The 15,600-nt window shown below is 32.8% G+C and overlaps 1 protein-coding gene across 13 annotated transcripts in view; it reads left to right on the forward strand.

Moving 5' to 3' along the window:
- The window catches only part of jakmip3 (Janus kinase and microtubule interacting protein 3), a 59,456-nt gene that overhangs the window by 8,323 nt on the left and 35,533 nt on the right, over positions 1 to 15,600 (forward strand). For all 13 annotated transcript variants that reach the window (XM_051123832.1, XM_051123829.1, XM_051123834.1 and 10 more), the window contains exons 7-8: positions 10,580 to 10,822; positions 12,202 to 12,444. In XM_051123832.1, coding sequence (XP_050979789.1) covers positions 10,580 to 10,822; positions 12,202 to 12,444 — 486 coding nt within the window. The remainder of the gene's footprint in view (positions 1 to 10,579; positions 10,823 to 12,201; positions 12,445 to 15,600) is intronic.

The raw sequence follows: 15,600 nt of genomic DNA on the forward strand, positions 1-15,600 counted from the left end.
GAAACTATTCACATGTGCATAGGGATTTTTTTGCATGCTTACGCCTAGCAATTTCTAGTTTTATATAACCTAAACATATAACCTTCATACTCTGCTGTCTTTTTTCCATACATTTCCAGACTTGGAAAATACTTAAATCAAACTCCATACTTTTCCAATACCCAGTAGGTTTTGGAAAAGCCTGCTTAGTGAGCATAAGAGACTTATTTAAAAAAATAATAATAATAATAATTCAATCTTTCTAATCCCAAACTTTGGAATGGTCATCACAATTAATTTGATTTAAAAACAGCCTTCAAACAGTTTACCCCAAAATTAAAACCATTTCATTATTTATTACGTAATTGCTTAATCATCAAGTATTGCCTTATTTAGTCAGTCTATTTATTTATCCGAGAGTAAATAATTTTTATTTTTAAATTTTTTTTAATCAGTCAGTAATGACTGAATTTTATTTTTGTGCTGAATTGCACCTTTAGTTCACTCTGATTCCACATAAAAGCACTTGAGAAATTCAATCCCTTAAATTCAATCACACCAAACAAATTTGATGCTCTCTCCATTAATGTCAATGTCATGAACCTCTTATGTTTTATGGACCAGGCTTATTTTGTTTGAGTGGCTGCGTTGCTCCATCACGTGTGTGCTGTTAGCTGCTTTATGGCTTCATTAGCACTGGGAAACAGTGTTCAATGAGGGTGAAACAAACTATAGGCATTCTGTCAAAGCAGGTTCAATGCTGGGCTAGCTTGTGACTGACAGCAGGTCAGGGGGAAATGATTTATCTTGGTCCATTACATCTGTGTCCTGTTGATCTCAAGATGGTCTTTAAGAGCCTTGAGAGTATCCAAACCATCCTTTTCATGGCCTGATGATTGACAGATGGGTGTGAACCTCTGTTGAACATTTCATTTGATTCGATCGAGGTTGAACACAACTCACTAATGTCTCAGTTACTCTGAACTAAAGACATTCTAGATGCAAGGATAAACTTACACTACACCTATTCACAAATTATTTTAAAACATTAGGGCATTGAAAAGACACGGCGTAATTCAGAATGCTATTAAAAGAGAAGTCCACTCCAGGACAACAATTCACAAAAGATTTACTCACCCCCTTGTAATGCAAGATGTTCATGTCTTTCTGTCTCCGGTCGTGAAGAAATTATGGTTTTTGAGGAAAGCATTTCACGATTTTTCTCCCTATAATGGACTTCATTGGTCCCCTGAATTTGAACATCCAAAATGTAGTTTAAATGCAGCTTCAAAGGCTCTAAACGATCCCAGCCGAGGAAAAAGGGTCTTATCTAGTGAAACGATCGGTCATATTTTTTCTGAAAATAATTTTTTTAATACTTTTTAAGCACAAAAGCTTGTGTAGCACAAGCTCTGGGGTGTGCGTTCACAATGCTACGTACTATTGAATCACGTCAAGGTGATTCATGTCGAAGGTCATGCGGAGCATAGGTGGAACTACAGACTCAGTGTTTACAAAGCGAACCCGCAAAGACTAAGAAAGTGCAAGTAAGTTTGTAAACGCTGTTTACAAACAAAAAGGTACAACGTCCTCCTCTCAAGTTGTAGGAGAAAATAAGATGGAGTTTTTCGCCATACTCAGTACACAAACGATGAACTTAGACGCGATTCGTAGTAGTAATGGGAAGTTCGGATCATTTTACCGACTCTGACCTTTGAGTCTCGTTCAGCAAAATGAACAAATCTTTTTTCGAGTCATTTAGTTCATTTTAGCAAAATATAATTAAAATGTTACGTGTTACTTCCCTAACACTGCTTACGCAAACGTTGATCACACTACAAACAAGATAAAAACTATAATGCAAAAACAGAAAAGATTAATTCATTGTTTACCTGGGTCTTTAGTCTATGATTAGCTCACCTCACCTCTTATCTGACAAGTTTTCGGGTTTGAGTCATTCGTTCATCATGTGACAGCCCTATAAGATGAACGAACGACTCGAAAAACCCGAAGACTCGAAACAGGTGAACTAATTCCAGTACAGAACCTAATAGGATGTTGCGCATGCACGACTAAACGAATCACTCCCTGAGACGACTTGTTCTTCCTGAGTCACATTAAAGATTCGTTCAAAATGAAAGAATTGTTCAAGAACGACCCATTACTAATTCGTAGCATCATGGACGCGTATCCCAAAGCCTGTGCTACATGAGCTTTTGTGCTTAACAAGTAACAAATTTTTATTTAAAAGAAAAAAAAAAATGATCGTTTCACTAGATTAGACCCTTCTTCCTTGGCTGGGGTCGTTTAGAGCCCTTTGAAGCTGCATTTAAACTACATTTCGGAAGTTCAAAATCGTGGGCACCAATGAAGTCCATTATATAGAGAAAAATCCTGAAATGTTTTCCCCAAAAAACAATTTCTTTACGACTGAAGACAGAAAGAGGACTTCTCCTTTAAAGGTATTGTGTGCATGTGTACATACTGCAGTGGCTCTCAAGATCAATACATGCATTTCAGGGGAAAAATAAGTGACAGCGAGGTTCTCCAAGAAAGGACACTAGAAAGTACTGATGGCCACCAACGAGCAGAAAGGATTCTCTACTATACATTTAAATATCACACAGGATATTAACCAACCCTTACCAACCCTTCTTCTTGACCCTTTCATTATCTGAATCGTTTAAAACAGTCATAAGGGACGCCATTATTACTCTAATTAATCATCATAACGTCAGCCAAGGTTATATTAATGCTACCATTAAGAAAATGTCGGACTAGTTTTAATAGGTGCTATCAGAAAATGTATAGCGGATAGAATAATGAGGTTCAATTATCTCACAGTGGTCACTATGTGTGTGTGTGAGTGTACTTATACATATATATTCTGTGCACATAGCTACAGAGATCCTGCTATGTTGTCCTTGGTCATATTCAGGACTTTTATCCACTTCTCCTTGCTGATGCAGTACGTTAAGTGTAAATGATGTGGAATAATGCGTTTTTTCCCCGTGCACATTCTTCAGCAGTGTGAGAGTTTTATTTTAATATTCTGACCCTTGTACTGCAGAACTGGGAAAACACTCTAACAGGCCAATTACTGCCGGTGCCGAAAGTCAAACACACCGCTGTACCTTGTTTTCTGTAAAATTGCTTTTGTGATTGCTGGAACATGAAATGCAATGTTCAGGAACGATTCGGGGTGTCTGTATTGTAGAGAGAGGGAATTGATTCATTATAATTGGTGATAAACAAAAAGTGTTTTGTTTCAATGTCAAGATCTGCAGGGAAATAAATTCAAAGGCATGCTAGCTTTTGTTAAATAGCCAGAAGTGAATCTTGAATTCTGTCCTGCTTGGGAGTGAATGATGTGTCTGAGAATCATGTTAGACTAACAGAGAGCCTGGAGAGGAGAGAACAACACAGTTTTAAACAGAATCGATTTTACAGATAGCCATTAATAAAAATTGTCATTATTTACACACCCTCGTACCAAACACTTTCTTGTTTTGCAGAACACAAAATGAGACTTTTTGAAGGTTGTTTCCATGCTCTTTTCCATGGTACTTGTGAACAAATCATCTTTTGAATCAGATCTTTTTAGTGATTCAGTTAACCTGATTCACAAAACCTCATATGAATGATTAATTAATGACTCAGATCCACCTGAATTCAACTCACTGATTCAGTGAATCATTAAGTCACTGGAAGATTTTCATTGAGTAACACTTTAAATGATGAGTTATTTTTCACACCAAGCTTTAAAGCTTGGAATATAGCACAGAATTAGACTAGTTTATGGTGCTTTTTATGAAGCTTTAAAACTTTTATTGACAAAAGCAATCTAAAAATTTTCTCCTTTTGTGAATCATATAAGTTTGAGATGACATGCAGATGAGTAAAACTAATGACAGACTTGAACTATCCCCATAATTATTTTAGTATTTTTTTGTTTTATATATATATATATAATAATACAATATATATATATTGTATTATTATAGTTTTTTATTATTTTAGATTGAGCATTTGTTTGTATATTTTCAGTTTTCATTTTAATTTTGGTTAATTTGAGTTTTACTGATTTATGTGCTTTTGTTGTGTTTTATTAGTTTTTTACATATATATTTCCATTTAGAAGGTTTGCTTTATTCTTATTTTGTGATTAAACTGTACGCTATGGAAAGTTTTCATTGTTATTTTTTTTTAACTCTTCTTTAACATGAGGCCTTTTTGCAGTTTTTAAGAGTTCATGAGTCAAAGAGTCAAAGTTCATGACTCTTTCCTGACTATTAGAATTAAACAGTCTTTTTCCACTCTTAAATTTTTTTATATACTATTATAGTTTTTAATTAATATTTTAAATTAAGGGGAGACACTGCAGGCAAAAATTAGTTTTTTTTTCTCCTACACTGAGCCATAAATTACTTGATTATGTACAATTTTATTCCCAAAACAATTGTGAAAATATATTGTTTTCTGAATTATAAAGTGACAAAAATGAGACTGACAACATTCCCTCTAATTAAACAAGAATTTTGAAACTGACTTCATCCAGTGTTTAGATTTTTGTACTATAAGTGTATGCAAATGCATGCATATTTCATTAAATAATGCCTCATTTGCATATTTAATCCTAACATTTTAAAAAACTCATAATCCAAAAAATGCTTGCAATTATTAGTGTAATCAATCAACTGGGTAAGTAAGGTGATAACTATTAGTTAATTTATGTGCTTTTATCATGTTAAAATATATTTATTTAATTTTTTTTTAGTTTCTGTTTTAATATTTCCATAATAGTTTTAGTGCTGCAACGTATTTAAGTTAAAAAAAAAAAATTATTGAATTTGTATTTCAGTTTTAGTCAACAATAATAACCCTGACTATCCCTTTAAGATATTGTAATCGCCCTTTTATAAACACCCCACTTTGCCACTGTCAAGCACAAAACGATTTCTTAGCCTTAGCATGTGATTCAGAGATGAACTGTGACTGTACTGGCTTGTTCTCAGGCCGTCAGCATGCACATCCATGAAAATGAAGATCTGGTCTTGGTGAGCGCAGTGACAGCCCACCACTGTGTGAGAACTGTCAGATCTGCCTCATAGATGTGCCGTCAGACTGCTGCTAGCAGCGTGCATCAATGCAGCTATTGTGATGGGCTTCCTTAGACTGACAGTATGAGGGGATGTAGGAGCCGTCTCTACTGTTGTTAGGCCTGAATGAACAATACTCTTCATGTATGATGGAAAGAGACGGTGCTGGTGTCTCACGCGGCATGTCTCCATTTGTAAACGCTCCCAAGTTTGTGCTACTGCTTAGTGGATTGGAGCAGAAAGGAGCGGATTGGTGGGGGTTTTGGTGCATGGATTGCTATTACGGATGAGAAATATACTTGACTTGACCCTATAATTTAATACCATGTTTTTTTGTGAAGTCCACTTATAGCACTGCCCTGCATCATTTTTGCTAAATGAAGTACAATACTCGTTTCCTACTAATTTTATTGTGCTGATTCCAAAAATAGTGTCTGTTTTGCTGTAGCAGTTCTTACTTTTTCACAAAATATGATGTGCATTTCATACCAGCTGTTTGTAAGGTGAAATCACCATGATTATGGAGAAAATATTTTATGCCTGTTTCTCATTTCAGGGTTAGAATTAATAAAAAATATCAGAAGAAAATGCAAACATGGCCTAGATGTTTTCTGCTGCATCTGTGGGTGTTTTACAAAATGCAAACAGTGACAGAAGCCGTTTTATTCATAAATGTGAGCTTATGTAAAGTTCTTTGAGTATTTTAACGTTTTTCCACTCCTTTGCAGACTATAGTAGATTCATTTATGCATTTTGAATACTTTTGCATTGAATACTTTTGCTTTCACTATTTTGTTAAGTGCATTAAAACTTGAAAAATCTTCATTTTTTTATGATTAAACTGTATATGAGTATATAAGTATATAAGTTTTTTTTTTTTTTATTGATAATTTTGAACTCAGCCTTATCAAAGTAGTTGATTTTTTTTTTTTTTTTTTTTTTTTTTCAAGAGTTCATGAGTCAAAGAGTCAAAGTTCATGACTGTTTCATGACCATTAGAATTAAAGATGCTGTTAAAGAGGCTCCTGAACCCTTGGAGATATGCAAATGAAGTCTGTTCTGATTGGATGACCTTCACATGCTGTTGTAGTTCACACTGTAGCATGAATAGGTGCTGATGTAAATATGGGTGGTCATATGTAAATAAGCTCATGTTTTTGAAGTCACTATTGAGCTAGTCATATTTGAAGCTATATAAATGGTTTTTATGGACTGGGGAGGGAGTTTTGCATTATAGAGTATGTCTACGTGCATATGTGGTTTGGAGAAAATAGCATCTTTGAATGCTTTTTCCATTAAAGTTTAGATTCAGTCCTTTTTACTGACCCTTGTTTCAGTCTCCCTCGGAGCATAATGTCAAGATCATGTCTGTCAGGAAAGAAAGGCTGAGATTCAGGGGTTTTTGATGTTTTTCTATGCCATTGTTTTTTGTTTCTTCAGACATCAGAGAGTGGCATGAAAGAGTTTTCCAACCTAGTGCAACCCCGTCCCCGACGCACGGCCATTTGTGGATCCTTCACATGTCCAGTGGTGGGCAGTAACGAAGTAGTTGTAATTCGTTACTGTACTTAAGTACATTTTTCAAGTATCTGTACTTTACTGGAGTAGTTTTATTTTGAGTAACTTTCACTTTTACTTCACTACATTCCAAAGCGTAATATCGTACTTTTTACTTCACTACATTTCATAAACATATCGTTACTCCTTATAAAATATCACGTGCTCTGAGACGCACAAGCGGTGTCTGATTCATGAACAAACTGATTCTTTTCAATGAACCTGTTAAACTGATTCGCCAATCGCACCAAACGATTCATTCACGAATTGGAATGATCCGATTGCAGCTGTTCTCAAATCGACAACTCATTGATTCAAGTGATCCGTTTAGAGCGAGTCTCCAGTCAAATGAATTCACAAGTAAAAACCGGGAGATCTTGTGTGCGCGCGACCGATGCTGCGAAAAGTAAGTTACCAAGGTCGAATTTTCGTATTAATTTTTATAACTGAAAATCATATTTAGGTCAAAGCCGTCCGTTGTTTGTGAATTACATCTGCTGTAAAAGGTGATCTGTTTAAGCGCACTGAAATGCTTGAATTCAGACACATCAAAAACGAAAAATTTTAATAACAGCTTAAATAAAATAACTCATGCACGTTCATATTCCTCGCTGATATAACGTTAGCAGTTTTACTAAAATGCTAGCCCTACGTGACGTCTGTTTATATATTGTTTTGCAACAGTATAAATGTTTATATTGTTTGGATCAGCTAGAGTAGACAGATATAATGTTTATTCAACTATACTGAAAATAAGTAAATATTGTTAGCTGATGCTAACTGTCTAGCTGCTTGCTGGTGCTAAGTTAAGATAATTTTTAGATATAAAGTCCACATATTTTTATTCAACCACCTAGATAGATTACATCCGAGGGAAAAAGAAAGGATGTGATGTTCAGATCATGGTAACTACAGTAATTATCAAAGGAAAGGAAATAATCATTATGTAAATATTTCCTTAAAATGTTCTCGCTAACTTTAGGCCTTATTCTCATGTCATATATAACTGTGACGTTATGCAAAACAAGCTTTAAAACACTTTTTTTTTCTTACTGTTGAATATATGATTGTCAAATCTGTTTTGTCTCGGTACATTGCAGTGTAAGCTACACACTGAATATTACTATATCACTTTCGTCAATATAGTCCATATCAACAACAAAAAATGTATTTTTTGGGAAAATCCCAGGTTTTTTTATGAGTAGGATTATAAAAACAAATATGTGCTAATATAAAATTCAATTAAGTAGCCTATTTAAAATTGCAAAATTAATCTATCAGTACTTTTTTACTTAAGTACATAAAAAATTGGGTACTTTTGTACTTTCACTCGAGTAAAATTGAAAGAGGAGCACTTTTACTTTTACTGGAGTAATATTTTATTATACGTATCTGTACTTTTACTCAAGTACTCAACTTGTGTACTTCGTCCACCACTGCACATGTCTTCTTTTAAAAACATCTCTATTTTTATTTATTTATATATATATATATTTTTGCACTTTACCACTTCTATGACTGACTGAGTTTTTGAACAGTAATATTTTTAATGTTTTTTTAAAGATGTCTCGTCTGCTCACCAAGCCTGCATTTATTTGATCCAAAATACAGAAAAAGCAGTAATATTGTGAAATATTTTTACTATTTAAAATAACTGTTTTCCATTTGAATATATTTTAAAATGCAATTTATTTGTGATCAAAGCGAATTTTTAGCATCATTAAACTTTAGTGTCACATGATCCTTCAGAAATCATTCTAATATGCTAATTTGCTGTTCTAAAAATATTTATTTTTATTATTATTATTATTATTATTCAGGACTGTTTGATGAATAGAAAGATACAAAGATCAGCATTTATCTGAAATAAAAAGCTTTTGTAACATTATACACTATACCATTCAAAAGCTTGGAGTCTATATATATAATTTTAGAAATTACATTATAGAAATGAATACATTTATTTAGCAAGTATGCTTTAAATGGATCAAAAGTGATGATAAAGACATTTATAATGTTACAAAAGATTTAATTTCTGTTTCAGATCAATTGTTTTTCATTAAAGAAACCTGAAAAAAATCTCCTGTAAAAAAAACTCTTTACTATAAAATAGTAAAATAAATTAATTAATAAAAAATAAAACAAAAAATATACACTATGAATATAATATATATAATAATATATATAATTATTGTTATTATTATAATTATTATAAAAGTCATAAATGATCACAATACTGCAAAAATAAAAGCATGAAAACAATTATGAAAATAAAATAGTAAAATAAACACAATAATAATAATAAATGTTTTTTGAGCAGCACATCAGAATATTAAAAAGATTTCTGAAGGATCATGTGACTGGAGTAATGATGCTACAAATTCAGCTTTGAAATCACAGGAATAAATTAATTTTTACAATATATTCAAATAGAAATTAGCTATTTTAAATAGTAAAACTATTTCAAAATGTTACTGTTTTGCTGTACTTACTTTGTACATTACAAATCTTACTGTTCAAAAACTTTTGACTGTAGTGTATTTATTTACTTACCCAGGTTAAGCACTGATTTTAGTCAGTATTTTAAACATATTATTGAAAATGTGTCACTAGTGTTCCAACCATTGCTTTACTCATGAAATAAAATAACATTAGATGAAATGTAATAAAGACATAAATAATAAAAAACAGTAAAAAAGGTACTTTTTAAATGTTATTATTAGTAAGTATAGCATGATGTTAATAAGTACTTACCATAAAAATTAATTCATACTCACTTTGTAAGTCAAAAAAAACCCCTACATTTTGTAAATGAGCCTAAATTATTTTCTGCCGTTATCAACAATATGCCACAAAAGCTGTCAATAGTGCCCTGAACCGATACTGAACCCTGAACATTAATTTAAGGTCACGGATGGCTGGTTCTTCACCAGAGGCTAATGGGATCTCGCAGCCTCCAGCACTGCTGACTCTCACTGGACTCTAAACCCCGTCTCCGCATGTTCTCTTACACTCCATTAAAATGCAAACTCCCCTTAGGCCCAGAATTACTTCTCTTTGCTGTTTTATTCCTCTGAAAACGGGCAAAAGTGTCCAGTGACCGTCTGACCCAGTTCTGGTCCAGGGTGGTGTGGTGTCAGCCATATAATTTCACCTCAGGGTTACTGCCTCCATCTGGCTGTCGGCTTTTCAGAGTTAGATTTATAAAAGGCAGTGGAGCAGAGACTTTTACTCTGCTCTTAACTTTTAAACCATTCCTTTAGACTCCAACCTAGTTTTATGTAGTGTTTGCTAAGGCAAGCATGTTTATTATTGTTGCTTATTGGGTTAGGAAATTACTCAGCATAAGTATTCAACTTGTCTACAGTACTACGGACAGGAATTATACCTTAAATCAGTCTCATTGCCTATAGTGCAATGTCTGAAAATTAGGCATTTTTAGTTTGAAATATAGTTTCCTCCAGTGTTGTCGGTATGTCTTTGTTCTCTTACTAGTGTTGTTGTTGTTACACTATTGCTTGCCTGTGGCAGCATGTGTCAGATTTTGTCAGAAGAGAGAGGACGTGTCCTGTCCCACTGTAGGGTCATGTCCTGACACAATAGCTCTCCTATTTTTAGGACACGCTCAATATATTCTGCACTGCACTGAATTAAGGAACAATGCCTGCAGCTGCAGTGCAGCATTGCATTGCATTGCATAAACAATGACGCAATGTTCATTGTACATTATGCCAACCTCAATTAATTGTTTCCAAATATTTGTATTCTATTGTATTTTTTAAAATACCACACATAAAATATCCCTTCAACTTAACAAATATATGCAAATGTATAGCCTGAGATAGCGCCATACAATTTATGATTTTAATGTTTAAAGTCTGTCAGAAAGTTTCAGAGTGAACCCATCAGTTTTTAAGTAGTAAAGTTTAAATCTATTTCCTCAGGTCAGTAAGCTGGAAAGGGAGAAGTCTCAGGAGGTCCGTCACGAGCAGCACAAGTCCACGGTGGTGGTGACTGAGTTAAAAGCCAAACTACACGAGGAGAAACTTCGGGAGCTGCACAGCGTTCGGGAAACGCTCCTACGTCAGCACGAGTCCGAGCTGGTGCGGGTCATTAAGATCAAAGATGGGGAGATCCAGAGACTCCAGGCGCTCAACAGTGCCCTTAGAGATGGATCCACCGATAAGGTACCGTTTGGAATGGAAATGAAATGAAATAGCCCATTATACATGTACAGAGGTTACCATTAACTGAAAGTTCCTCCACTGGCTGCAATTTCTGATTAATCATAAATGATCAAAGTGCTACAAAATAAAAGCATAATTATGAAAATAAAATAGTAAAATAAATTAATTAATAAAAAAAGGCATACATTATGATTATAATAATTATTATTATAGTTATAATAAAAATATTGTTATTGTTGTTGTTATTATTATTATTATTATTATTATTATTATAAAAATAATAAATTATCACAATACTGCATAAATAAAAGCATAATTATGAAAATAAAATGGTAAAATAAATTAATTAATAAAAATAAAAAGCATACATTATGAATGTAATATTTATTATTATAGTTATAATAATTATTATTATTTAGAGTATTGTTATTAGAAATAAAATAAATTATCACAATACTGCAATAAAAAATAGTAAAAATAAAAATAATAAAATAGTAAGATTAATTAATTAATAAAAAAGAAAATGAAAAATATGCATTATGAATATATTTAGTATTATAGAAATAATAATAATTATTGTTATTATTATTATTATTGTTGTTCTAAAAATCATAAATGATCACAATACTAAATAAATAAAAGCATATTTATGATAATAAAACAGTAAAATAAATAAGTTAAAAAAGAATACATGATAAATATAATATTTATTGTTATTTTAGTTATTATTATTATTATTTTATTATTATAGTAAAATACAAAAAAAAATAACACCATTCATTATGAATTTAACATTTATTGTTATAGTCATAAAAAAATAATAATTATTAATTCTGTTGTTATTATCATTGTTGTTAGTATGTGTTATGTGGCTACATTTTAAGGTGGCGTCTCTGTTTATAATAATATTAATAGTAATATTATTATTCTTATTAATAATAATATACTATAATGGAATTATTATTATTTTTATTGTTTATTATTATTATGTGGATGAATTTTAAGATGCTGTCTCAGTTTATTTTAATAATAATGATAATAATAATAATAATAATAATAATAATAATAATATTAATTACTGCCACTACTATTATTCAGAATTGTTTTGCAATCCATTTATTGTAAATTAATATTTCTCTTTCTTTTGAACTAATAGTTTAGATTAATTAAATCGTTTAAACATTTTTCATTAAAATAGTTGCTGTTACGATTGAATACTGTTGCATGCTGTTCTTTAGAGGCCTGCCAAATAGGGCCATTGTCAGTAAACCATATAATAAAGAATTGATAACCGAGTTAAAAAGGTTAATATTCGTAAAACATATTGGTCACAATCGATTATTGACCCTAATTCTCATATGTTATCTCTGCCGCCACAGGTGAAGTCTGCACTGATGGCGGAGGCGAGAGAGGAGTGCAGGAGGAGTTTTGAAGGGGAGCGAATGCGACTGCAGCAGGAGATCTCTGAGCTGAAGACGGTGAAAAGACAGATGGAGGAGGCGTTAAACATGGCCGTTCAAGCTGACAAAATCAAAGCCGCAGAGATCCGCAGCGTCTACCATCTCCACCAGGAGGAAATCAACCGCATCAAGAGAGAATGTGAAAGAGAGATCCGCAGACTGGTGCGTAATATGTTGTAGCACATGCACAATTAATCAATGAATTCATCTGTCATTAAATGACTCAGTCGCTCTAAATACACAGCCTTACATATATTTCCATGGGTGGCAGCTGATAATTAAAGCTGTTCAGGTTGAACAGAACACTTACCCCAGGTTTCTCCACAGGGACTGTCTGTGCAATTAATTTGCCGAATGAAAATCTTTTGTTAACTGGCAGAACTTCATACAGTTTACACGGGAAAACCTCATGGGTGTTGCCATGATGGGAACTTTTCTGTATGTTAGTATTTCCTATTAGTCAGACATTTAATTTGAAGCAAGGAATTATTTATTTACATTGAATTATTTAGCAGTAATTCACATTACGACACACTTTTGTAAGAATTAAAGTTTAGTAAAGTACTGTATAAGTTCCATTCAAATTAAAATCAGTTGACAGAAGCTCCACCCATTTGTTTGTTTGGCTTAACAAATAGGCCACTCCCACTTACCGTTAAGCTCATAGTGGGAGTGGCTTAACAAAAAATTTTGTCACTCCCACTTAGCTTCAAGTCTGTAGTGGGAGTGGCTTAACACAAATGGGCGGGGCTTCAGTCAACTGATTTGAATCCCATTGGAATAAACTACACGTTTTAATTTTTAGTCAGAACTTTTTATAAAGTGTTTGGATATTATTCTTGTGTGGGCTGGAATGAATTATGACACTGCGAGACATTTTATCCACATTTTTTCTTTAAATAAATAGTTAAGTTATGCAGTAAAGTGACTTAAAAACAGCAAGTCAGAACCAAGGAAACGTTTATTTACCTTGGAGCAAATGTGGGTGTTTTGATTGATGTTGAAACTGAGTATAATTCCCTGCTGTGCTGTGAGTATTATTTTAAAAAGATTTAGTTAAAGATTTATGCAAGCTTAAAAAATGCTTGTGTTCTCTCTGGGTACGTTTTCTGACTATTAAGTGCTGAAGTACTGTATCTTTGGATAATTTCTGCAAAAATCCAAATCATGCGAAAATGTTTGCATTGACATGTTTTAAAAATAAGTAAAAGCCGTACTGATATGGAGGGCGGCAACAGTTGCTAAGGTAGTATTGGCTGGTAATGTTTCTAAGGCGGGGCTTACGCTAAAGACTTTCCCTCCAAATCTCCTACTAAAGCTTCAAGGTTTTTTTATCAGTCGGTTCACATTTTATATTTAGCCGTAAATGGCAGTGTGTGTGTGTCCTTGTGTAGTACACTTTAAAGTAAAGCTGCTTTCTTCTCTTCAGAGCCTCTCTTGTTCTGGGCTTTTTGCCATCTGTTTTTTCCTGGAGTATGAAAATATCTCTGCAGTCAGTGGCCGCTGGTATCGATCGCTCTCGTGTGGCTGAGCGTTCTTCTCTGTATTGCTTTAGGATGTACTAAATGTGAGAAATACTGTGGAAAACAGGGTTGAGTCAGGACTCTGGATGATATGTGACCCAAGTGATGGAAAAATGCAGGATGTTTCACTAGTATTTTCTGAGAAATATTGATATTTAGGATTGTGTATATGGTGGATATATTTGCGTGGCTGTCAGTAGGTTTACGCTTTTACATGACAGAGTAACAAAACATTGAGCAATGCTTGTTTGTGCATCTTTAGTTAGTTGAGTAATCTGATGTTTTAGTTTTCAAGAAAATAATGAAAATAAGTACCATTTAAGTAAATAGAAAATTAAGGGAAAAATTAATTATTTGTATATTAATATATAAAAAAAAAAAAGATTAAAAAAGATATTTTAAATAAATAATAATATAACAAAGTATAATAAAATTGTATACAGTAGTATTTATTTAATTTAATTTAAATTACAGTAGAGATTGACAGGAAACCATGGGGTGGAGAGTTGGGAATGGGATTGGCAAAGGACCACGAGTCAGGACTCAAAAACGGGTCACCAGAGGCGCAGTTGCACTATGTGTCAGTGCAACAACTGCTGGGCTATCAGCACTAACAAAGATTTTTTTTGGCCTTTTTGCCTTTATTATGATAGGACAGATCATACAGGACAGGAAGCGAAGTGGGAGAGAGAGCAGGGGACAGGATCAGGAAAGGTCGTCGAGCCGGGATTCGAACTCGGGACGCCCATAGCGCAACGGTGTTGCATGTCGGCGCACTGCCCACACGGCTATCAGCGCCGACTGTAATATTTATTTTTAATTGTGTGTGTGTGTGTGTGTGTGTGTACTTGTGTGTGTGTGGACCAAATGTCCCCACAAGGATGTGTGTGTGTGGGTGTGTGGTCCCCACAATGTGTGTGTAAATGATGTTTATCTGAAAGTGTGTGTTTCCTGTGAGGGCTGTGTGTGACAATATGTTTGGTCAGTATAAAATCTATAGAAGTCTATGGAAAGTATGTATGTATGTATGTATGTATGTATGTATGTATGTATGTATGTGTCTGTGTGTATAGATTGATAGACAGATAGATAGACAGACAAGACAGATATTTTAAATAAAATAAAATAAAATATATAAAAAATTTATAAGTTTTATGTTTATTTATATTTCATTTTTGTGTCTGTCTGCGTGTGTTTTTGTGTGTGTATAAAATAAAATTATATGTAAATAATATGGTTTACATACATTATATATTATATATAATCATTATATATATTATATATATACATTAATATATATATACATTAATAGTCTAATCTAAAAAGTTTTCTGTTTAATTTAATTGGCTTTTTGTTTTTTATAAATATCATACAGTTTTCCCTAATTTACAGAAGACACCCACTAAAATGTCATTTAGTGTAACAATCTTGGCGGGCATATTTACAACAAAAAATCAATTTATGATATATTAATATTAATATTTTATATTAAAAGACAAGTTACTTTCACCCCAAATACGAATTAGTTGTAATTCTGCATTTTTAAAATTTGCCGCTATCCTAGTTTTTGCCCATATGTCAGTAAGAATTTTTTACTCCTTTAAAACACTATAAAAACACAATAAAATATAATATGCTCCCTTATTCTTTTATATATTTAAATATGTACAATATGTTTGAATTTTTACATACATATTGTGTTACACTGAAAGACAATGTAACATTATTTCAACCAAATTTTGACATTTTAAAAAATGTAAAATGTAAAATATTATATATATAAAATACAGTTTTA

This window comes from Labeo rohita, chromosome 12, assembly GCF_022985175.1.
Source record: "Labeo rohita strain BAU-BD-2019 chromosome 12, IGBB_LRoh.1.0, whole genome shotgun sequence".
NCBI classification, from domain to species: domain Eukaryota; kingdom Metazoa; phylum Chordata; class Actinopteri; order Cypriniformes; family Cyprinidae; genus Labeo; species Labeo rohita.